Source organism: Calonectris borealis, chromosome 1 (assembly GCF_964195595.1).
Source record: "Calonectris borealis chromosome 1, bCalBor7.hap1.2, whole genome shotgun sequence".
Classification (NCBI taxonomy): Eukaryota; Metazoa; Chordata; class Aves; order Procellariiformes; family Procellariidae; genus Calonectris; species Calonectris borealis.
This window is the reverse complement of record NC_134312.1, coordinates 56845171-56870380: the sequence shown is the minus strand read 5'-3', so window position 1 is coordinate 56870380 and position 25210 is coordinate 56845171. Positions and strand designations below refer to the sequence as shown.

At 39.8% G+C, this 25210-nt stretch overlaps 1 protein-coding gene across 39 annotated transcripts in view; it reads left to right on the top strand.

Moving 5' to 3' along the window:
• TNRC6B (trinucleotide repeat containing adaptor 6B) overlaps positions 1 to 25040 on the top strand; it is a 147442-nt gene extending 122402 nt beyond the window's left edge. For 24 of the 39 annotated variants that reach the window (XM_075154449.1, XM_075154531.1, XM_075154439.1 and 21 more), the window contains 7 exons: positions 1975 to 2058; positions 4492 to 4638; positions 4898 to 4993; positions 7459 to 7779; positions 8182 to 8252; positions 10127 to 10266; positions 11247 to 25040. In XM_075154449.1, coding sequence (XP_075010550.1) covers positions 1975 to 2058; positions 4492 to 4638; positions 4898 to 4993; positions 7459 to 7779; positions 8182 to 8252; positions 10127 to 10266; positions 11247 to 11637 — 1250 coding nt within the window. In that variant the 3' untranslated portion in view covers positions 11638 to 25040. The remainder of the gene's footprint in view (positions 1 to 1974; positions 2059 to 4491; positions 4639 to 4897; positions 4994 to 7458; positions 7780 to 8181; positions 8253 to 10126; positions 10267 to 11246) is intronic. The other 15 variants (XM_075154542.1, XM_075154685.1, XM_075154627.1 and 12 more) reach the window with 7 other exon arrangements.
• Positions 25041 to 25210: the final 170 nt, after the last annotated feature.

Sequence of the window (25210 nt, the reverse complement as noted above, 5' to 3'; positions counted from 1 at the left end):
TGGGTGAACTCTTCTCTTCTGTAGTTTGGTGACTTTACACTTACAGAAATTTTCATGAGAACACTTGTTCATAGAATACACGATACCAACTCCCTCCTCTTGTATTGATTCCTTATTTGTGTTGTGTTAGGCTGACACAGGGTGTAAAAATTCTGATTGATAGCATGGAATTAGAAAGCAAAAGATGCGAAAGCTTGTTTTTTGTGATGGTGGGAACAGGATTTTCTTGTCTTGACCTTCTGTATTTTATGTAGCATGAACTTTTCTTCTGGCGATTGTTTACAAATATGATCCACTGCGGACCACAAAGTTTCTTTTGCCAGCAGTATTGGTACAATATGTATACAATGTGTGTGCTACGCTGTTCTGGTTCACCTTTGCTCATGTCGCGTAAAGGATAGAAGAGTGTTGCCAAGTTTCAGTACTGTTCAGCAATCTTGTGGCTTGAGTAGAATTTTCTTGCTTTTTGGATTACAGGCAGTAGCACATTCTTTAAGTCGTCTTGAGTTTCACTGGCAAAATTTTATCTTTCTGCTAGAAAACTCAAATATCTAGGAAAAATAACACGCATATAATTTTCTGTATAAATCGTTCATTAAACACAGAGTGTTGTCCTTGAAGTTGCGTGGATTAATCACTAGTGCTGTTCAGAAAATAGTGGGTGCTGTGGTTTTTTTCTGCCTGGAAGACTCTTAACATTCCAGGAAAACATTCCTAACTGCAAATCCTCTGCTGTGTATCCCCTCAAGCACAAAAAAGTAAAGGTGCAGGTACATCTCTTGAGCAAACCAGTAGCACAGACCTTGCATCAGAAAGCCTAGGAATCTGTGTGACAGATACAACTACAGGAAACCTACTTGTTAAAGCTTTTTATGTGGGAACACCTCAGTGTCTAACTCTGGCAAGAAAATGTTTTCTGATGAGCTAACAGAGTTACAGAATTGGTTACCTCAAGAAACTCTGCACACCCACATTTCATACCACTGGCTGCTCTCTGTAGAGGTGTATTTGCATTACATTTCTGTCAGCCTGGTTGTTCAGTACTGAGATTCTTGGGCTGGAGTTACTGTTCATAATGCCAGAAACCCTCAAAATTTAATTTTTTCAGGACCTCTCGTAGACTCATAGTTGCTGAACTTGTTTCTTTAGTCACCATTCCCCTATATAATACTGAAAAACACAGTACTGCTTGGAATGTTAGGAGAGGGATGTGAGGATCAGCTCTGCCATGTTTCAAAGTTCTGGAGCAGCCTCTGGCTCTGGCAAGATTCTTGGTACCAGAAGGCTGTTACACAAGCAAGAAGCTGAATAGCCACTCTTTGCCCCTCGTTGATATCATAGAGCTTCTTTAGTGATACCTGCAGTCCCACTGTCAGTGGTAAGTAAAATTTTTGCTGTTGCTGACTGCCTCACCACTGTGAGAGGATAGCTGGAGTTCACAAATCCTGAACATAAACTCTCACACTACATCAGTACCATCCCTAACTTCTTATGTAAATGAGTAGCCCATGACTGTGATTGCAGATGTCATGTAACAGATCATGGGTTTTGGCATGTGGCTTTTATGCAAGTATTGCTGTATTGCTAGCCCTCTCTTACGAGGTCCATCGACTATTGGGACAAGTGTTATTGTCCCATAACCATCAGCCATTTAAGCTGTCTCATAGCCTCTCTAGCTTATTGGCTTCCTCGAGAAGGAAAACTAGCTGAAAACAAGAATAAAGACCCAAAATGATTTTACGCTGTAGGTCCTTTTTTCTCTGCAAGCTTGTAGATGAGGCCCAGTGTCAGTTCCTGGCATGGAGATACAATTTTTCTTCATAGTGTTGGAAAGTAAGTTGTTAACAAAAATGAGTTTACAAGAGAGAACCTCTTGAAATGGGTGCGTTTTTCCTTTGAATGAATACAGTGGTCACTCAGCATTCACCCTGATTACACCTTTCACGTTTTCCTCCTAAATGCCATCTGCTGCAGAAATTCTGCCGTTCAAGAGAGCAGTATTGTTCAGCACAAAGATAAATGAAGTGGTGCCCAATCAAACTGATATCACAGCTGGAGGTGAGAGCAAGTTTTGCTGCATTGGTGAGAACTATATCTTTTGGTTATGTCACACAGACTTGCATACCTAGGTAATACTAGACTGTAATTTTCCCATTCAGGAGCATTCAGTCATATACTTCAGGCAAACTGGCCTGAATGTGTCTGTCATGGTTTTCCTAATAATCTTATGTTTGAACTTTTTGGGAGGACCTTTCAAGTATCGGTGGAGAAATGCACTTCATGTTTTCTTAATCTAGAAATAAAAGAGCATGTCTGTAGGGAGAGTTGGTGAATGTGCGTGAGAATAACTGTCAGTCCCAAAGGATAGTTTGGAAATTTGTCAATATGCTGAAGTTCAAGGAAAACTCTTCTCCAGACCAGGATTATATTGATGAATGAATGTGTTTATATACAATACACCTCATCTTTGGAGCCTTGTTTGAATATTCCTTAACTTTTTGATGAGAGCTTATTATGCACTTAATTTTCAGTCTCACCAATTCTCAGAAATCTTTACAAAGGCAAGATTTGAACTTACCCTTTTTTTTTTTTTTAAACAAGTTCTAATTTCCAGGTCCTAACCTGGGTTCATGGATTCTTTATCTCAGAACAGAGAAAGTCTTGTGACCAGATCAAAGAGCAGCATTGCTTGTTCCTTAAGCGTAAGGTGGTCCTGTTTGTCAGGGGATTGCAGTATTTTGGCAGTAGCTGAACAGATTCCTTCCTTGATGCAGTGCTGATTGCTCATACTGTTAAAAGTGTTAATACCTGGTATCCTGGATTATTTTGTTGAGTTACTAAAGATTGGGAGATGTGACTGAGATACACAAAATCATGAAGACAGTGGACTAGATAAATGCAGAATTGTAATTCTGCGAATCCTGCAATATTAGAACCATGGTGCAAATACTAGACTTAAGAGGGTATAAATTTTAAATAGATGAGAGCCTTTTTTTTTTCTATCGGGAATGGTGAACTTCCGGAATGTGTTGCTTTTAAAGTTTCTGGAGGCAGGTGGTACTAGCCAGTTGAAACAGTGATTGGATAAACTGATGGAAAAACAGTTTCACAAGCAGGTGCTAGTAGGTAAGAGGGTATTTCTGACATCCTAGATAGGACTATGGATGCTGGGAGAGCGTGAGGGCAGTAGCCTACAGATAATGGCCAGGTTTGTATTCTATCCCTAAATGGTATCTCTTCTACAACTGTTAGCAGAATACTGGGCTAGAAGGACCACAGCTCTGACCCAGTGGGGCATTTCTTATGTCTTCTCTGAGATTCTCCTGACAGTGCATTATCACAATCTAATACTGTCCTTCCTGTGCCAATTGTTTGAACCAATAGTATCACATTTTCTTTTGTATATGTCTGTGAAAGTCATACTCTTGATTATGCTTCTTCATTACAAAGGTGACTGAAATGAACCCTTCCATGCCAGATTCACCCTACATGGTTTCATTCCGGAGAGCACGTACTAGATCCCACTTCTAATCATGGATTTTTAATTACACTCAAATATTCTATCATTAATTATTTCAGAACTTCATGTTGAAATAAAGGTATAATTCCATATCCTGGACTTGTATCTACAAGGGGTGAATCTGCCATCTTGGCACTCTTTTCACAGTTACCCAAATTGTCACATGGTATCTGAAACTTCTTTGCATATTTTTGTGTTTGGCCGTGTTACTTTCTTATCACTGCTTCCAAAATTGACCACAGCACTTTATTAATTGAAGGAAGAAACTCAGAGAAGGAACCAAGTTACTGACCTTTCTTACAGTAACTGGAGTTTATGTTCATACTTTATATAACTCATCCTCTTCCCTTAAAAATCTGGCATGCCTGGAGCTATAGTTGAAAGGAAACTAAAGCATGATAAGTATATTCCATCTCATTGTGAAGCATGAAGAACATCAATGAGTATATACATTGCTTTTACCACAAGGCATCTCACCTTAGCATTACCTCAATATTGATAGGTAATGTATAAAGTGTGTGTGTGTACCTGCAGTGTAAAGTGTCAAATATTGTGTTTACAAACTCTTAAGGTAGGTAGCCGTTCCTTGAGAAAGGCTTCTACACACACACAAAGTATGTGTGCAGAATCTAATCTTATATAATGTAATCTTACATATCTTAAAAAAAATATATAATGTGTTAAGGAAGGGTGAAACTGTTGAAGCCTCATCTGAATGTAGTAAAACAGGAATCGTCAAAGGAATACCGTGTGCACTTGCACCACTTTTTTGTACTGTAGACTTGTATTCAGACAGTAGAGATAGTGCCGTGAAAAAGGAATGTGAAACAGATTTTAATTAAGAAAAGTCTTATTTTTCTGAGGACCAGTGTAGAAGACAGTAGTTTACCCTCCTAAATATCTTCAACAGTTACTTCCAATAAATGGCATTGCCCTGTTTGCATCTAATTCCTTTTTTCCTCCTGTTCCAGAGTTCCAACCAGGAGTGCCATGGAAAGGTATACAAAACATTGACCCTGAATCTGACCCCTATGTGACCCCTGGAAGCGTGCTGGGGGGGACAGCCACATCTCCCATTGTAGATACTGACCACCAACTTCTGCGGGACAACACCACAGGTAAAACAGTGAACAACTGGTATGTGATTATTTAAGTCATTCTGATATTCGAGAATATTCTGATATTCCTGCCATAACAGAGTAGCAGTCTATTGCATTTGACTAAAAAGGAAGCCTGTGTGCCTTTGCACCGTGGCTGTGTATCACATGAAAGCTTGGCATTGGCACAAATCATGGCTCTCTTGAGGTTTAACAATATTACAGAAACTCTGTGAAATTGGCCTACTCTTCTCTTTCTCTCTCCTTTTCCCTTTGATAGGGTCTAATTCTTCCCTCAACACCTCGCTGCCTTCACCTGGTGCCTGGCCCTACAGTGCCTCTGACAATTCCTTCACCAACGTTCATAGCACTTCAGGTATGCAGGCTCTAAAACTTACCTGGACAAAGCATTTTCCACTTATTCACTAGTTCTTCGTTCTTGTTCAACTTTGAATATTTAGTCTTTCAGTAATTTCTGAGGAAGCTTGGAAATCAAGATTTGAGTGGCTGATCAGATAGTTTTCCTCCTGATGATAAAATACTCTGTTGTAGTTGCTCTAAAAACTAGACTGAGATCCTTTGCCCTTCCTCCCACCCCAATATAAAATTCTTAGTTATGCAAATTAAATAATAGGGTAGCAGTGAGCAGCAGATGCAAAAGGAAATTAAAAAAAACCACATGCATAATCTGTTGACATGTGTAAGGGGTTGGGGGACTGTCGTAATCTTTTAAACTTACCTGCTCCTGTATGTATGAGTTAAGGAATTAGAGTAATAAGGTGAGTTATTTTATTCATTTTAACTTTAGAGTATTGGAGTCCTGTGAAGGGGACATTTTTGCCTCACCTTTTATAGCACTCATCATTCCGTGAAACCTGAAGAGAGAGAGGGCTTTTAGTCCTCTGGCTTTTAATAGTTGGCCTGTAAATAGTAATTTAGATATCTGCCTCGGATCCTTGGTAAGAAGGTCTCCAAAGCTTTCTTGTGAAAAATGGTCTCTGCACACGATTCTGAGTAGGATGCTGAAAAACCTTACTCCAGACAAACTATTTGGATTTTGAACTTCTTACAAATGCCAGAGTTTTCTCTTGAGACTTCATTGTCTTGACAACTACTTAAAACTGAAGAATTGTGTGTAAATAGCAGAAATGATGAATATAGCTGAGAGCTGCATCTGGCCCAAACTTCATGGGGTTTGCATCTTACTGCATAAAAGCTGTGTTCATATGTTATCTCAGCATCTTCACGAAACGTGTTGAAAATCCTGTTTAGCGCTCAAGAAGAATGGTGTTCCTGCTGCCAGTTTGTGGGCTGACATTGGTTTGAAGCAGCATCTGTGTGTACAGCATTCCAGTGACATAAAAGATTTCTCTTTCATAGCCTGGGGAAAGGAATGACCTCTGCTTAGTTTTTGTCTAGTACCTAAGAAAGACCCAGGAGATAAAAAATGATTTAAGTCATAGTTGAATTGAGGAAACTAGACCACTGCCTGGCATACATACCATCTTCTGCTCATCTTGTAAAACTACACACCAGCATTTTACAGCCAGAAAGCGGGTCATCTGAATTAGGGCTTTAGAATTCACATATCTGTAAAACAAACTGAGTCTAGTGAAAGCAGGTTTTTAAGCACTTTAATATACTTTCATAGGTTAGTGCTTGAAACCTGCTTGCTGTTTACAGTTACTCTGTCGTGGAAATATACTGATCCAACTGCAAAATGAAGCACGCTTTTACTTGCTGAAAGCTTTATGGTCTTGATTCCCAAATGTATTATTTTGTGACACCCTGGTATATTGTAAATGTGGATTTTTACCCTTTGTTTCAAATAAGTAATTTACTACCTTTTGTTAGTGAATAGAGCTTAATACATATATTTGCACACACATGCACCTGAGTTCTAATTAAGATAATTCATGATTAAGATAATTCATGACACAAGTGCCTTTTCCCCCAGATTGCCTTGTCTGTGTTTGCTGGTTCTCATTACAGAACAAGGGAAAAAGAAATTACTTGAGCAGTTTTGACTTTCGGTTTGGTTTTGGTTTGATAAATGTCCCTTGGTGTCAGAAGGTGTGGGAGAATTTGCGGTCTACCTTCTTAAGGAAAACTGGTTTAGGAAGAGCTCCCAAATATTCATGACCGATAGTGATGTTTTTGGGAGTGTGTTAATTTTTCTCTTTTATTGGACTTTATATAAAGGGTTCTTGAAATGTGTTAGGGATATCCACTACTGGTCTTAACTTCTCCTAATAGGCATTTGGTAGTGCTTTCTAGTAAAAAAAATGAATATGCACTATCAAGATTGTTTAAAAGTCCAGCTGTCACACAGCTGAGTGGCCTTCTTTACGTGTTACTGTTGTGTCAACTCTGTATGAAATTTGTGATTCATGGAGAAAGCTTTAATCTTATAGGAGGACATCTTTAGGAGGTAACATTAGATTAGTAGACCAAGAGTGGTAAATATTCATTTCAGTTCTCTACAAAGGTGCAGTTTCATTAAAGGTCAGTAGTGCCCAAAGTTGTAAGAAATTCTCAAATGAAATGTAGTATGGGTATAAAAGTTGCTGTCCATCTTATTAATGATTGAACATACTGCAACTGGTTACATTATCATAAATGATCTAGGGATTTTTTTTTGTCAGTATATATAAAATAAGCAAAGATTAACTTACATGTAGCATGGCTTTTTTTGGTATGATAAATTAACTGTTGTATGGTTCTGTGCTTTGTGCTTGTCCCCGATATAAATGCAGTCAAAGGGTTTACAGTGATAGTACAGTTAAAGGCTAGTTGAATCTCCTAAGTTTCTCTAATACGTAAATTTATTTAATCTTCTAGCAAAATTCAGTGATTACAAATCAACATGGTCCCCAGATCCCATAGGACACAATCCCACTCATCTCTCCAACAAGATGTGGAAAAACCATATTTCCTCAAGGAACACTACAGGGCTGCCCCGCCCGCCTCCTGGCCTGACCAACCCCAAACCATCATCTCCATGGAACAGCACAGCATCCCGATCGGTCAGGGGCTGGGGGGCACAGGACTCAAGGCTTGCCTCTGGTGAGAAGAATCAACTGATAGCACCATTGATCAGACCTGAGGAGTGTACGTTTTACAGCACTAATGGTTTGGAGGAAAGAAAGTTGCAGTTGTCTGGTAAAAGGAAAAAAGAAGTTCCTTCTTGAAATGGAAATTTACTGTCAGTAATTGGGTGGGGGTTGGGTAGGGGTGGTGTGTGGAATCCCAGGTCCTGCTGCAGGGGATAAGTGAAGAGGGCTGGGAGCTGCCAAGAGGGAATACCTACTGCGTGGGGCCTTTCAAGACGAGATGCTTTCTGTGGGTGGGAAACTCCTCGAAGGTAAAGTCTAGTAAAAAATGAATCTTGACGTGAAATGTGAGGAAAGATGTGTTTTTGTTTTCAGGACTGAAGATTAGGCTTTCATTTATTAGCAGGGCTGATAATGCTAAATTTGTCTGAGATTGAAAGACCTGAACGTAAAGAAAAATGGTTTTCTTTGTATCAAATCTGTCTTGATTCCTCTGTCTTCTAATTTGCAGCATCTACTTGGAGTGATGGTGGCTCAGTTCGTCCTAGCTACTGGCTGGTTCTTCACAATCTCACTCCACAGGTATTTTCAGTTGTTGTCTCTGGGAACTTGTTTGCTTTACCGAGATAGAGATTTCTGTATTATTCAGTTATTTCTCTTTGAATAAAATCTAACAAAATCAGATTTGTCAGCATACGCAAGATGTGTTTCTACTGAACTGGGCTGCAGTCTGATTGGTTTTTCTATTGTAATCTCTTCAGCTAACTTAAGATGTTCAGTTTTTTCTACATGACCGTCATAAGCTTTCAGTACCTAGAGTTTCAAAAAAAATTATTGGAACAGAAAGATTTTTCTTAGAAGTGAGGATTAAGTTGCATGACCATAATGTGGAATGGTTTATAGCTGTTAAAGAAGACTGTTCTTTGGGATGTTGTCAATAAGAAAGCTGGTGTAACTGCCAGTTTTCACTTTGGTGTTTCCATAGTGAAACCACAGAATGTTTCCAGCACTCCTGCCAAAAACAGTCTAGTTAGGTTATTCCTGCAAGTATGCTCAGAGCTTGCTTCCATTCAAAATGAATTCTGTGGAGATCCTGGTTTCAGCAATCCCAATTAGTCTGTACCCAAGGCTTAGAAAAAGCCTATATCATTATCAGCAGCGCCCTGAGGTCTAGACAGAGAGTCCCCTGTTCAGCAGGATAATTTACCATGCTTCTACTACAGTCTAAGAAAGCATCAACTTGAAAGGAAAAACTAAGCTCTCCTTCAGATCACCCAAAATGGCAAACTGTGCTCCTTTCATAGAAAACACTGTTTTCCTTGATGTGAAGGAAACAGCAGTGGTGTCATGAAGAGGCGCAGTTCTAAGTCTCCCTTGTGCAAGGTAGTTTAGTACTGCTTTAGGAATCATTTAATGGAAGAAGAATGTGTTTTGGAGGCATTTAATTTCATAGAAAAGAGAAAGAAGCAGATTATAATTGTCTCTTCCATAACAAATCCTCTATTCATTGTGGGTCAGTACACTAGAGAGAAGGAAGAGCAAAGATTAAGGTGGATTCAGAGACAGTATCTTCATTTCAAGTTTCTCTGTTTTAACTTTGTCCATATTTGTACCCACATACAACTTCCTTTTCCCTCATTTGAGGTTGTATTATATAATTGGGGGGGAAGGGAGAAGGAAGAAAGTAGCACTTCCTTAAGTATCTGCACATATGGATCCCATTCGTGTGTGCACGTTCCTCTGGCATACCAGGAATGGAATCTGTCTGTACAGTACACCTTGGAGAACAGCAGTTACTGAAAGTAACAAGCTGTTACTGCTGCAGAAGGAATGTAGGCAACAACTGCTGTGAAAACATTAATTCAGGAGGAATGAACATTGCTGGGTTTGGCGGAAAGATCACTGACTGTTTCTGTGACTTACTGTTTCATAAACCACAAGTCAAAAAAGCACCAAAATAAACTTTAAAACCCCCTCATTGTAGAGGTGATATTTCCAGTTTTGCAAAGAACTTTTAAACATTGGTTGATCTAAATTCTACTGAAATCAGAGTGCTGGAGACTAACAAATTCTGATTCCTTTGGTACAAATCCTGATGGCTGAAGATGGTGAGAAGTACAAGTTGTATGTAATTACTGGAAAACCTGCCAACATAAGGATAGTGACAATGTAAGAAACTCAATGAGTCAGCAAAAGCTGGACTCAAGCTACAAGTGAGCAGGGAAGAGAAGTCGGATTATTCCATAAAGCAAAGTCATTGTAATTGTGAGAAGTCAAGGCATACTGGTTCTGTTTGAAAATTAGATCCTGTCACCTTTGCTTACTCCCTGCTGCTTTCAACCCATTTTCCTTTCTGAGAGCAGATTATCTTTTAATTACTGAGACGAAGTTAGGATTGAAGTTCATTTGGAGAAATAGTTACAAACATCTGTTTTATCCTGGCTGTTCTTCCTCAGATCGATGGGTCAACCTTGAGAACGATCTGCATGCAGCATGGCCCACTGCTGACATTCCATCTGAACCTGACCCAGGGCACCGCCCTTATCCGATATAATACCAAACAGGAGGCGGCCAAGGCCCAGACTGCACTGCACATGTAAGCAATCCTCATGCCTGTTCTTTGTTACTACATTAGTCATGAACACAAAACGTCTGTCCAGTGCTTTGCTTTGGAAACTCGTTTCAAGTATCATGGTTGGAAGGGAATCTTTCATTCACCAGCAGAGGAAGAAGAGAAACAAAGATGCCTTCTGTTGCGTTACTTTAACTGCTGGCACAAACTGGCACATACAGAACTAAGAAGGTGCAAATAGGATGGACCAGTGACCAGTATGCACCTTACTGTACAATTTTGGCCATTTTATAAAAGCTTGTGAATTGTTTCAGATTAAAATCATTCTTACATGTGTAACCCAAATGTGTGGGAGTCTGCTATAGTTTTGAGCTACTTTTGAGATACCTGAAATAGCTTACTTGAAAAGCTGCAGATCTTAGGTTTCCTGTTCTTAAGCTCTTTGGAACTGACTGTGGCTCTGGTATGTCTTGAAAATGCAAGAGGTTTTGAGACAAAAGTCTTGGAGGGGGTGGGGGGCGGGGAGAGAAGTGGTGTAGTTCCTTAAACTCAGTGAAAACTTTTCAACTATGCTAATCTTACCCTGAATTTCACAGGCTTTTAACCTGTTCTTCTTCTGTTTTGTTTGAAAGGTGGCATATGTGCATTTACCATGTTAGCTACACTGTATGGGTAGTTTTATCACTCTTGGTGTTAATGTTCAGGTCCTTAGTTTAAATTTAGAATGGTTTTGTTGCAGGTATAACAACTGAATGTTGGGGGGAGGGGGTTGGTTAGTTTGGTTTGGGGGGTTTTCCCCCCTTATAAAATGGAAGTTCTTGTGCTCTGCGTCAGTTCCACTGTTGAGAGCAGCTAAAGTTTTCTGTGCTTGCTCTGTTGTGGCAAGCTGTATCTCCTTTTGTTTGGGCATCTCATAGTGTTGTTTCCATGCCTTCTGAATCCCTTGCCCTTACCTTCTGGCTCTAATTTTTTTTTTTTTTTCTTCCATGTATCTTGTCTTCTAGGTGTGTGTTGGGAAACACTACCATCCTGGCTGAGTTTGCCACAGATGAAGAGGTTAGTCGCTTTCTGGCACAAGCTCAGCCCCCTACACCTGCAGCAACCCCAAGTGCACCCACAGCAGGCTGGCAATCCCTGGAGACAGGACAGAACCAGACAGATCCAGTTGGACCTGCTTTGAATCTCTTTGGTGGGTCAACAGGGCTTGGGCAGTGGAGCAGTGGTGGCGGCGGCGGCAGCAGTGGGGGTGATCTCACTGGCGCTTCGTTGTGGGGGCCCCCAAACTATTCTTCAAGCTTGTGGGGGGTCCCAAGCGTAGAGGATCCACACAGAATGGGCAGCCCTGCTCCCTTACTACCTGGAGACCTTCTGGGAGGAGGGTCGGATTCAATTTGAACTTAGAACTTTCAACTCTGACCTCGTGACCTTTTTTGGAACAGCAGCAGCACTAACTTGACCTTTTCGTTTTTTTCAACTTGCAATAAATACATTTATAAAAGGAAAAAAGAAAACGGAGAGAGAAAAAAAGGTGGGTCATTGACAGACTGTCTGAGCACATAGTTGCCTCCCTTATATAACTTCAGTTTTTTCGTTTGGAATATGAATCCAAAAAGAGAACATATCACTCTTGAAATACTTGAATCATGAACGCCAACTTAGAAAGACAATGTGAAGCAAGTACACATACCATTTAAATTTAAACACAAAAAATTAAAAAAATTAGTTTCTAGTTTTTCACTTTTTCATGTTATACGGAAGTTGTTGCTAAGAAACATATATACTGAAAAAATAGCTTTTTAACTTTGTTTGCACTGGGTGTGTTTCCGTCCTTAGGTCTACCATGTTGGGTTGGGGTAGGGGAGGGGTTCAAAAGAAAAAGGGGTGGGGGGGAGGGGAAGACTTGACGGAGCCTCACTTTAAAAACAAAAAAAAATCAAAAAAAATTTAAAAAACTAAAAAACCCACAAAAAAAAAAAAAAAAAAAAACAAAACGGGAAAAAAAAAACAACAAAACAAAAAAACCAACACTTTGTGATTGGCTGGTTGATAAGTACCAGTGTGTTCTGGCACATGTAACTGCCCACGTGTGCTTGTTTCTGTGTGAGTGCGTGTACACATGTTTGTGTGTGTGCATTTTTTTCTCTATATATATAATCTTGAAACGCTGCATTGCTGATGGTCTACGGGCTGGCTGGCCATCTGCATGTCTTGATTCTAAAAACAAGACAGGCATGGTGGAGTCCCTGTGGCTGAAGCAGAATCCAGTTGGGCTGGATTAAAATTTGTCAGTAGGTTTTTTTAAATTCATTTTAGCAGGGTGCTATCTCAAGTCTGCAGATCATATTGAGTGGGTAGTTGCTTCCTAGCCCTTGTTCTAACCCTGTGGTAGAGCAGAACACTGCCATATCCAAAGGATTTGGTGAGAGCGGAGCCAATGTTGTCTTTTGAGTAGCAGTGTATTTATTTATTTATGTCTGCATGTGGGGTTTTTGTACTGAGTGAACCCTAGAATGTTTGTTATATAATGCAAGCCATTTTTTTCTTCCAATGAGGGGAAAAGAGGAGGAAAGAAGACGTTGCCATTTCTTGTGCGGCTAAGACAAATGTTCTTATTCAGTCTCTCACAAGCTTCAAAAAAAAAAAAAAGTTTCTTTTCTCCCCCAAACCTATAAATAGGCACCCATATTCATTCTTGAAGAATACATCAAAAGCTTGAAGGTCCAGCCCAACCAAATTAGCCTTTTAATTGATTTACTGCTTGTATTAAAACTGACAAAAACTAAATCGCGTCAGCAAATCGCTGGCCGGCCTGCCTCATCTCCTGAAAGCACATGCAGCTAACTCCTTTCTGCGTCCTTCATGGTGAGCGTTACCTGTGCCAGGCCTTGGTGTATTACAGCGCCAGACCATCACTGACAGAAACGTTTACTTACGAATGTTCTTAAACCAGTGTGTACTTCAAACGTTTCCTTTTGTTTCTCTGTGTTGTGTTTTTTTCCTGTGTACGTGGTTTTGCTTAGGGAGGTATATAACTAGCAAAGACTTTTTTTTTTTTTTAAAAAAAGTATTGCACCTTTTTGTTTTTTGTTTTTACTTTTCCTGTACTGTTGCTTTTTAATTTCTGTATTTAAGGAAAGGTTTGGGGTTTTTTTAGCATCAGTATAGTAGTACTCTGGGCAGGATAGGGGTGACCTTATAATCCACAGTGATAGCCAGTGTGTGTGTGCGCTGGGAACAAAACTTTTAAGACCTGTTGTTGTAAAAAGAGTTATAGCAGACTTGAAGGAACATCCCTTGACACAAAGCGGGAAGTCTTTTGAGGGATGGGGCCGGGAGAAGACGGAAGAGAGATGCCGGTACTTTTTTCGTAAGTGCTAGGACTTCCATGTGGCGTTGTCTAGCCGTTAGACTGTCTAACAAAGTGCCGACGTTCTGTACCAGCACATACCTGTCCATTCCAGCCCTCAGCAGGAGCAGTGCTCGGGCTTTATTACCTAGGGGGTGGGATAGGGGAGTCTGTCTTCAGCGTTTTCATAGAAGGCTATGACTATGTCTAATACATTTAACTCTAAGCATGGGTTGGGTGGGGAGAAGCAAAAGCAGATTCAAGTAATGTAGGGGTATGTGTGTGTGCGTGTGCGCGCGTGCGTGTGTATGCCTGTGTGCTGGGGGTGGGAGGGAAGGGCTAGGGAATTGCGTGGCTTTTTTTAATTCGCCCTTTCTATGTAAACCCAATGTCACAAGGAAGACTGACTGAGGGAAATGCTGCATATACACATGCCTGTAGATTTGTATGCAAAGTGTTATGTGACAAAAAGTACGAGTAGGTTTGTAATTGTTTAGTAAACTGGAGTGTGCGGCATACTCTGGCCCCTTCTGAATACACTTTTCTATCATGTCTCCTCCTTCATCCATCCCACCATGCACAAAGAAACAAAATGCTCTCTTCCAACTCCTGCTAGCTGGTGCCCCTCGTGTGCACACATCGATAAAGCTTTGTTTCTGCTAGTCTTTGCTTGAAGACCAGCCATGCTCAGACACGCAGAGCAGGTTCTTAAAAGTCCTGTGCCAGCAGTACTTCCTAGTGAAGCACCTTTGGCCTGAGCAAGCCAGTATCCGTTCTGTCACATGATTTGCTATACATGCTGGTTCATTGCTGTGTTCCACCCTCACTTCTCTCTCCCAACCTGCCCTAAGGTCCCTTTTCCTGCACTTTGGGCTAGTTGAGTTCATTGCGATACTACGGTGAAAGCCGGGTGCTAGAGCCCCTCTTGTTTACAAGACATAATGAGGGATTTGAAATATTTAAAAAGAAAAGCTAAATTGTTCTTCCATTGTAAGCTTAAAGGGAAAAAAATTAAAACATACAAAAAAAAAGACCAAAAAGTGCATATATATATTTTAGATGAAGACTAACTCTGGGAGCATTTAACAGTGTTTTTGTTTTTATTTTAACATTTTATTTTCCTGCTTTAAATTTGCAAGCATTCTCAGGAATTCTAGGGTAGGAAGCCAGTTTTTTGAAGATGGTTTATTTAACCTTATCTTATCCTAGATAGATGGCTGTTTCTTGTTGATAAACTTTTACAAGTTCCTGAATCTTCAAAATGTTTGAAAGTTTTTACTTTAAAATAAAAATGCTAAAAAAAAATAAATAAAAAGAAAAAGAAAAAAAGAAAAAATCTCCAAATGTTACTGTCAAGCGGGGGATCAAGAATTTTAAAGACTGCATAAATTAAAATACATTAAGAAAACGTCTCAATATCAGCAACAGAAATTCATTGTAATCTTAAACAAGTTGTGGGAGAAGAAGGGTTATCATTTATAGTGCTTTGTTACTCATGCAGACGTGTGTGCAGTTGCATGGAGAAGAGAAGTGTGTGAATGGAAATCTCACTTTGTTCCCTCTTGATTGAAACTAAACGAAAATATTCTTCCAAGCACCTTTTTAAAAGCAAAGTGAAACTGTAAACCTAATTAAAATGCAGTATAGTTTAACTGAAAGAGGCCTCAGTTAGGACAATTAACAGGAAATACATGATGGTGCTTCTTTAAACCACTTTTAAGTAGTGCTAAAGAAAATCAGTGCTCACAGAATACCCAATAATGAAATAGTTTTATTATCCTGCCTTTTTCAGTACAGAAGAAGGAGAGAATGTGGAAAAACTCCAGTAAAATGTACATTAGAAATCACCTTTCCTGTTTTCAGCTATTTGGTCAGTTTTATTCCCCACTTGGAGATTTGCTGCTTGCTTTTCTTCACCCACCTCCCAGTCTTTCTGTTTTATTTTATATGAGGGAAATACCTGTTAAACTCTTCTGTTCACCCTATTGCTGCTGGCTGTCAGGGCTTACAGTCTTGAACTTCAAAGTTTGGTGTTGGGATGGCCAACTTCTGTCTCTCAGCTCTAAGGGTCAGGGGCTTACTCCGCCTGAAATGGCTAGGCTCAAACCACAAAAACCGTGCTAGTGCCTTTTTACATGCACCCGCATGCCCTACAGTAGGGGAAGGGAGGGAAGACAAGGCAAGGTGAGGCAGTGTAGTCACTTCATGGAAATAAATGTACCTGTTCTTAAGGGAAAAGAGCATGCTGCATAAGCATGTCGTGCAATGAGTTACGTAACAGTAGCTGAGATAACTTTTTATTATTTAAAAAAAAAAACCAAATGCCAAATTCCTGTCCTTTTCATATCAGTTGCCCAGTGTTTTCATGTTGCGCTGCGTCTACATCTGAGTGTATACATGTGTGTTGAAAATAATGCATTTATAATAATAACAATGCGCTTTTAAAAAAAAAAATCCTGTCATGGGCCAGTAGAGGAGGGTTTATTTAGGGAGTTTGGGATTTTATTTTATTTTTTTATTTTACGGAGAAAATTTCTGAGTGCTTTGCCAGAGGATGTTTTATCAAATCAGCAGTGTCCTAGAAGAGATTTAGTTAAAAAGAGCCCAAGAACTTGACAGTTACTTGGAAGTGGGTTGTGACTGACTCCCCAAGGGTTGGCAATCTGGAACTTCAGCAGTCTACTGGGTCCAAACCTATTGTAGTTACAACAGTCTGCTCCTCCCTTCTCTAAATGTGCAGGGCTGCAGACGTTAGTGACTGTCTCTTGGTGATAGTTTTACTAAATTGTTAAAGCCACATTAATCTTAACTATTTTCCAACTACAGTTGACAGTTCTGTTCCTCTCCAAATTTTGTGTAGCTAATCGTGATGTTGCTAGTATGGCTAAGTCATGGCACTTCTAACCATTGCAAGTGATTTCTGAGCATCATGCTAACCAGACTCATCTTCTGGGGACAACCATCGCTTAATGTTGTAAATATTCTGCTACCATTTGAGCTCGTAACAGCGAAAAGTCAGCAGGAATTGATGTTAGGGTTCTTCTGGGCTTTTACAAAACTGTTCCAGGGAGGGAATCAGTGGCAGCATCTTGTTTAAAAATATTGACAGAGAAGGTAGGGAAAAGAAGCTGGGAAAAGCACATCTTGGAATAGACTATGAGCATCTCTTTCCAGATAAAAACCAAACATAACATCTTCCACTGAAAAACACTTTTTACTTTCTCAAGTGATAAACAGAACTCTTTTTATCATTTTGTTCTTGGTTTTGTTTCTCCAGCTTATACAGTTTAAACATATATGTTCTTTACAGCTAGCTTCAGCATTCCTGGTTTTTTCCTGGTTTTGAATCCTTCAGTGCTTCATTCATTTAAAAAAAAGAAAAAATACATTTTAGCAGTCTTCTAAGCAAGTATCCATTTTTTACAAGCCACTTTGCTTACCCCACCCTTCAGTGTGTATCAAGCTGAGAGTTTTTTAATAGGTTCGATAATTCTTTGCTCCATTTGAGTATTTCATTTCAGCAGTGACAACAAAGTCTAGCAAGCAAAAAAAAGTGGGGTACAGCTCAGAAACCTGTGTTGAGACCTCTGACATTTACTTTGGAAAGCAGTTTTAATACCATGTACTTTGGAAGACTTGCCATCTTTCCTCAGTGTTTTTATGCTTTTACCTGGACGCTTGCCCAGCAGTCTTGAGAGTGGGTTTTTTGTTGGTTTGGGGTTTTTTCCCAATCACAGGGTGTCAGGTGTCAGGTTTTTCTTACAAGTTTTTTATTTTGCTTCAAGTTAAGTGGCTTGTGTAATGAGCAAGAATATTAAGCCAAGTGTGTTTTTCTTCTGCAACATAAACAGGATGTTTTCAACAAGCTGTCTGGGATAACCACCTCAAAGATTAAATGACAATTGAACCTTTATTTTAAGTTGGGCTTTTCTCCCCCCAGCTGTCATGAAATTTCTAAACATTTATTCCATAGAACTTTTCCCCTATTCTTTCTTCCTAAAAATGCTGCCACATCTTCCACTGTGTCTTGGTAGTGCATCCAAACAGTACTGTAGGTATTTTTTTTCTTCATTCTTTATTATGTTTACCTCTTGGGCCTCTAATTCTGTTTGTGCATATTGTTTTCCTGTTGACTTTAAGAGGAGTACTGTATGTGTATCTGAGATACCCAAATTTGGCCAAGTCTGGTCCTGGAAATCAGGAGTGATCCTCATGTGAATTAGTCCAGCTGACCTTAAATGAGGGAGTACTGCTCGGGTAAGGGCTCTTTGTGTAAGTAAACCTTAGCCGGATCAGGGCCAAGGTAGCAGATGAGGACCTGTTGAATTTCCAATGCAGCAAACATCTGTGTTGCATATATCACATTCACCGTAAATCATGTGACCTTAGTACCCAGGTTTCTCAGTGGATTGAGCTGCTGGTTTTGTGGTGGTTGGTTAGCATCTCAGGGTATGAGTCCTGATTGAGTAAAAGGTATTTTTTTCTCTCTAAAGAGGTAAGGTTCCCCTAGCAGAAGCAGCTTTCTTAATTGTAAATATGCATGCATGTATTTGTGGGCAGGAAATTAATGCCAAGAAAACTAAGTTGAAATGAATTCTTTAAAAAAAAAAAGAAAAAATCACAACAAAAAACAACTAAACAACAAACAAATGCTGTTTAAGTGCAACTTTGGTCCTGAGTCTGAAACAACATATGCAGAATCTGTTGGTTTGTCTAAATTGATTTTGCACAAAATACCATTTCAGTTCTCTAGTTTATTTGCTACTATTTTGAAATGTCAGGAACTGATACTGTTACATCATATAAGTCATTCCCGCTGTGATCAAAATACAGATGTCTAAAACCCAAACTCTCTTCCTTTTCCTTCACCTCCAGTACTAGGCTTCCACCTGTGGCAGAAGGGTGTTAACAGTAATGGGGAGAAATTTGTAAAGTTTCCCCAATGTAGACAGAGCCTGTTTTCCCTGTTGTGCTGAATTCGCATCCAAACCTAAAAGACAAGGCAAAAATTACGCTGGAGCAGAGTTGTTGGTTGGCTTAAACGACGGGAGCCTAACTGGAGATTTTTAGCAGCCTTGCTAGTTCATGTCCCTCGCAATGTTTTGCATAAGCATCCCATCACTGTAAATACCAGTGTTGCTGAATTTTACTAAAATTCCCCTGCAGTAGGTAATAGGAAACAGGTCCATTTTGTAGTGACTTGCCAAGCAGAGCTTTGTCTACAGTAGAATTCAAGGGTCTGTCTACATTGAGTCAGGGTCCTGTTTAAAATACAGCTTTCTATTTTGTGGTGTTATGTGAGACTTTAAACTTTGTGATGTAGTAACTATAGTTTCTAATCCTTATATGAAAAGTGATTTAAGGTTTCATCTGTGCTACAAAAAGCGCCACAGCTCCTGATGTTTTGGAGCCTATTTTTAAAACTATTGTCAGGCCAAGATAAATGCAGCTTCATCTGTGGCACGCAGCAGACAGCATCCGTTTGCATCCACGGTTTGCGTGCGTGTTGCTTTTCATCGAGCTATGCAGGAAAGTTTTTTCTCTAGAAGTCTCCCACAATCCTGTGCTGTATAAGCAAGCTTCTAGCAAATTAAGTGCCCTCTGCAAAGAGCCATTTCACCCTGTATGTGTGACAGTTGGGACTGGTGACGTTCAGCAGTGTTAGGACTCCTGTCAACTTTGTAATGAGAAAGGGAGTTTTTTGACTTGACTCTGACAGCCTTTCTGTAAAAAAAATACAGAGCACTCCAGGGGAAAAGGAAAAAAAAAAAAAGGGAAGAATGCATTGTGCCAGCCAGCGTTAAGTATTTTTGCAGCAAACATTCTTGACTGTGGTGGGCAGAGGGGAAGAGAAGAGACAGGAGAAGTTTGCGTGGATGCACAATACAAGGAGGCAGTGCTTAGCAAGAAATGTTTCCTTGAGCACTAAATGCCTCCTCTTGGGTATTAGTGTGTGTTGTTGCATTCGCAGAACTAACTTCCTCTTTTTTTTTTAATCTGTTTGGTTTTTTTTAATTGAGACAAAGTGGAAGCTTGTCCTGTTTCAGATGAAACACAACCATAAGTGAACATTTTCTTCATCATTTACTGTTGAGCAGTAAGAGCAGGTTGCACAGCTTGTTAGAATAGCTATTTTAGTGACATGGTTATGATATTATGTGCTCTCTTTCCCCTTCCTCTCCTTGCCCCAGATATGGCTTACCCTTTCTGTATAAGGCGCTGTGTGGGTTTTTTTGTTTTGTTTTGGGGACGTGTGGAGAAGAAGCAAAATGAAGTGAAAATGCAAGCCAAGGTAGAACAGCCTTACTTTAGGGGGTAGCCTTACAACAGAGCTTTATAGTGAGTGTGCTGTATTCCAAAATATGTAAGCCAAAAACAAAAATAGCATTCATTTATGCAAAAAAAAAAATTTAAAAAGAAGTGTTGGAAGAATTCTTTAATGTGTACCTTCTAAAGGTAGAGTAAGGTCTCACCAAGTGATACGTTATTGTGATACTTCTTGCTGGGTCAGTAGGGATGGGTTGGGGTATAAGCGCTTAACGTTTTCCTCCTTCTATGTTTTTACAAGCAGTAAGTTAAATGTGGTATTTATGAATGTGCCTTTGTGAGTATAGTGACTGTCTAATTGAGGAGACCGCTTGGGCTGGAGGGGAGACAATGGTCAATTTATTCTTCAAGAGGTCAGACATCGAGATTGCAGCCCACTGGTCCCTTTTGACAAGCAGCATCTTTGGGCTGGTCTCTACACTGCACAATACGTATTCATATGTGGTAGAGATCGGAGTGGGCGGGTGTGAAGGGATGTTGTCATGTGATGCACAGAAGCTGTTGATAGTTTTAGGCTATTCTGCTGTTGCAGGTTGAGTTTGTATATGTATTATGTGGCTTCTCTTTACGTTTGTGTGCATGAGTGTGAGTGTGTGTGGCTTTATTTTTTGTAAGCACTGGAGAATTGAAACACAGTGATGTTTGAGACAAATTTATACATGTAGAGAAGATGATGTTTTGTAGCTTCTGTTAAATAGTGGGTGCAGGCACACTTTTACCCTCTCTGTCCGTGTCCTGATAAGAGAAACAGGAAAATTTATTTTTTTCAACCCTTCAACTTCCAGCACACTTAATGTTGCCATTTAAATGAACAGGGTATTACACAAGAAGAAAAAAAGAGTTTTTGAAATGGTGAGGTAGAAGTGTTTAAAAGGAAAAAAAATCTGAAGTAATTTTTTGTTTCTTCGAAGCTGTTTGTAGCTAAACATGGGAATCTGCAGTGTCTCCTTCCATTTGTTTTTTTTTTCCTAATAATTCACCTCTTCGTCCCACCCAAAACATGAGGTGTACAAGATCAAGAGCTGTTGCTGTAGCCCTTCATAATTCCCACCCTGAAAAGAAACTCCAGTGGGATCCCTCAGCTCTATTCAGGAAGACAAAGAGAGGAGAGACTCTGCAGTTTTCTTTGCTTCGCTCTCATTCCTCTCTAATGGCCTTGAAATGTATTATTATGCAAATGTGAATTTTGATACTGAACTTAAGAAGAGGTTGTTTGTTCTTTTTTCAAAAAAAAGGTCCCATATGTGGTCAGCATTGCTTCTTTATTTTGTAAGTGAATTGTAAACTATGCATTCTGCAAAGGGGGTGTAGGGGACAAAGATAGCTTTGCTAAACTGTTTAGGAGTTTCTGTGTCCATGGTATATCCATTATATTTTGGGGAAGTGGGGAGGTGATGACTTTGAAATAAAAAAGAGTTAATAAGAACTCCCCTTTTTCAGAAGTTGGCCATTAGGTAACTGGGCAGAGATGGAAAACTAATGTTGACTGCAAAACAAAATCAGCTCTAAACCTTGCGAGGTTTGTGAATTCTAGCCGTGCAGTGTTAACCCAGGGCCAATAGGGTGAATGGGACACCAGCTTTACCTGGGGAACTGTCTACCGCCTCCTGTGTTCTGGCCCTTGTCAAGCTCAGGAAACACAGTGCCACAGGCACTGTCTTTTTTGGATTTACTACTCGTTTTCCATTACAGCAGTCCTTGCGCTCTTCCAGGAGAATTGGAACACAGCTGGTCCTTGATGTCTACACTTTCTTCTCCCTAAAATTTTCTTTGCTGCTGTTTCTGGCACGGCTCATACAGTGGCAGCACAGCTATGGACAAGGTGGTGGACGTGGTACTTACTTTCTAGTGTTGATCAAAGCACGACTACGAGGACTGTGTTTTTTCAACATCAGCAGCTACCAGTGCTTTGTTGTCTGGTGTTACTGCCAGTGACTTAGCATTAATTTTGGCAGTATGTGAAATTTTAGGGAATGTAGACTGATGTGTAGACAAGGCTCTCTATTGAAAAGAAATGATCCTTTTTTTACTGTAGGTGGTATCATAATGGTCATAAAAAAGGATTCACTTCCTCACATCTCCAAAATGCAGTCATTGTGAATTATGTGTGTTCCTTGAAGCTTGCTGAGCTTCCAGGAGCAGTCTCCTCAGAAAAAATGTAGATCTCGCTGCCCTCTTCGTGATCTTAATAGGGACCCTTTGACTTGACTTTTTCCTTTGTCCATGGTGTACCATGGTACCTGCATTATCCTTGGCATTATCTTAGATGTAATATCATAAACTGAGAGATTATCCTGCCTGTATTCAGTGTTTTCATGCAGCAATTTTGTTTTTGTTGGCGTTCACAGTACTGTAATAAGTAATAGACTTGATGATCACTCTCGCATCTGTGCCTGCCTTGCAGATGTGATCTTATCAGGGTTCCACTTTGTCAGATTGCCTTTAAAAAAAAAAAAGAAAAGAAAAAAAAAATCTGAAGTTTAAACTCACTCACAAAAATACCTCGTGGTACATTTCCCCTTTTGATGTAACCTTTTAAATCCTACCTTTTCTTCTAAACTTAATGGGCTTTTATTTCCATCTGTTATCTCCTTTCTAAAAAGATGTTTGAACTAGTGGTTTTGAGCACAGGACCAGAAGCCTGGAACTCCTGAATTTTAACATTGGCCCTTACTCTTCTCTTGCCTTGGGCAAGTCATTTAACTTCTTTGCCTTTGTTTTTTCATCTGTAAAGCGGGGGTGATGATAATACTTACCTACCTCACAGGGGTTTTGTGAGGATCAACTAGTACATGTTTGTAAAGTGCTTTAAAGATTAAAAGCATGATAGAAGTATTATGAGGTTTTTACAGCAAGATCGCTCATTCTTTTTACATTGTTTGCTTGTGTGGAGGGAGATAACCTTTTTTTTTTTTTTTTAATGATTAAAGCCATCAGGCACTCAGATCCTAAATAACAGAAGTTGATGGAGATTCAGTTACTCCTCCTCCTCCTCTGTCTTTATGCCAGTTTCCTTCTCCTGCTCTTCCTTGTATAGTTATGCCAGTGTTGCTACAGGTCACACGTTGTACTTTTAGATAAGCTTCAAACTTGTCTGAAGTACTTCGAGCTTGCTGCTTCTTTCACCAGATCACCAAATTGGAATCAGTTTGTGTACTTTTCCCTGCCTTTAAATAGAGTTTTTGGTAATGGCATCCTTCAAATGGACACATCTTTTCTTGCCAACAGGAAGGGGAGGTGGTGGTATGTAGTTCCAGAGAGGGGACTGTAATATGAAGAACGTTGCCACTTTATGCTGCTGCTCCAGGGATGAAGGGCAGAGTAGCTTCCTGTTTCCTTCCCTGAATTAATTTCAGTGTGTTACCAGTGACACTTCAAATGCAGTGTCTCTTTTTGTCCATGATATACAGAAGCCATCACCTCCCAGTAAAACGTAGGAACAGAGGGAATGATAGTAGATGCTGCTTGTGTATATGCCTTACAGCTCTCCCAGAATGTTTCTGGGAGGGTGGTGGGGGAAGAGGTCTTCATGGGGTAAATCCCACAGCTGTCAGGGAACCTCTGCTACTTTCTCTCCTCTCCGATCACATGGTCACTGTTTCTTCTTTCTTGGATGTGCGTCTCAGGGATGTGCATATGAGCCCATGCCTTTTGGAATTTGGCCTTTGAAATATCAAGAATATGGTTTCTGTATCTGAAACCTCCCTATCTGACACTCCCTGGTCCTCTCTGTCCTGCATTGCTCCCTGTGGCCTTAGGAACATCTCTCCACTGTTGCCGTATGCCACCCTCTCCATCTCTGCCAGTACTCGAGGTGAAGCGTATACAGTGATTCTGCAGAGAAAGAAGCTGAAACGATGCATGTGCACCCGTGTATGTGCATACATACACACATATGTATCTTGGATTTCTGCTGCACCCTGTCTAAAACATGCAGAATATCTGATGCACAATGCTTTTTCTTTCTCATCTAGAAAGCAGAACAAACAGCAGTATGACTCTGCTGATGGTAATTCTGTAATGTTTACTTTGAATTAAATGCTAGTATTTTCCCGAAAGAACCAAAAAAACCACCTTCTAACAAAAGTAACCAAATGTAATCTTTCTGGGGGCGGGGGGGAGGGAAGGGGAGGAGGAATAGCCGTGATGGGGGAGCGTTCTGATCTATTTTAATCTCCACCGCTTGGATGGAGAGACGAAATGCTGCTTTGAGTTCCACAAACATAAGGGGTTATGTTTACAAAGGTAAATGCCTTCTACCTGTTCAGGAAACTGGCTAATGGTGGGCATCAGATGTTTGGAGAGTTTCTCTTCATTGCAAACAAGTAATGGGAGAAGGGTGTGTCTGGAAGAGGAATGGAGAAAGATTCATTTCATCTAGTCTTCTTGGTAAAATAATGCCACCTTCCTCTCTCCTTACAAAATGGAGGGAGGAGGTTGCAGAACAGAAAATCAGCGATGTCCAATATGGCTGGATTAGAAAAGGCAGCTTTTCTACTTTGCACATAAATAGGTAACAGGAAGGTACAGCTAAAGTCCTCTTGCCTGAAACACTGTCCCCCAGAAGCAGACATTGTAATAATAAAACTAGTGGCTGTGTGTATATTGATGCTATTTGCAAGTTACCTATAAGTGTTTATTTTTTCTTATACTTGAAATGGCTTCCTTTACTAAACTCTTACCGTAGCTCTGGCTTCTCCCCTCCTTCTCTAGCGTGCAGTAAAGAAAATTACAAGACAAACGGGGAGAATGTAGAGGAGATGACACAATGTCTTGCATATCCAGGTTGCATCTTAATTTCCATCCCGTATGCTCACAGATGTTTGAACTTCCTAAGGGTTTTCCATGGACACAGAAACTCGGCACTTTAGAAGGTGCTCTTGTATGGCTGGCTGCCCCCCTTCTCCTTCTTTTCTATATTTTTATTTTACTTTTAGTATAGTGGTACTTAAAATCACTGGTTCACTTAAAAAGAAAAAAAAAAACAATAAGATGTTTAAACTCTACTAATGTACAAATAAGCTGAAATGTTGCATTTTATGTGTATTTTTGCCATAGCAGGTACTGTATTTCTCATGCTGGATTTGGAAGAAAAAAAAAAGAAAAAAAAAAAGAAAAAACAAAAGGGTAATGTTTTATTGGAGTGTGACAAGTTAAGAGTAATAAGGAATTAAGTCGTCGTCATTTCATTGAAACTGAGAGATGGTGTAATACTTACTTAAGTTTTCTGAAGGTTTTTTTGGGCTTTTAAACAGCTTTTTTGTTTTTATTTTATTTTTATTTTTTGAAAGATAT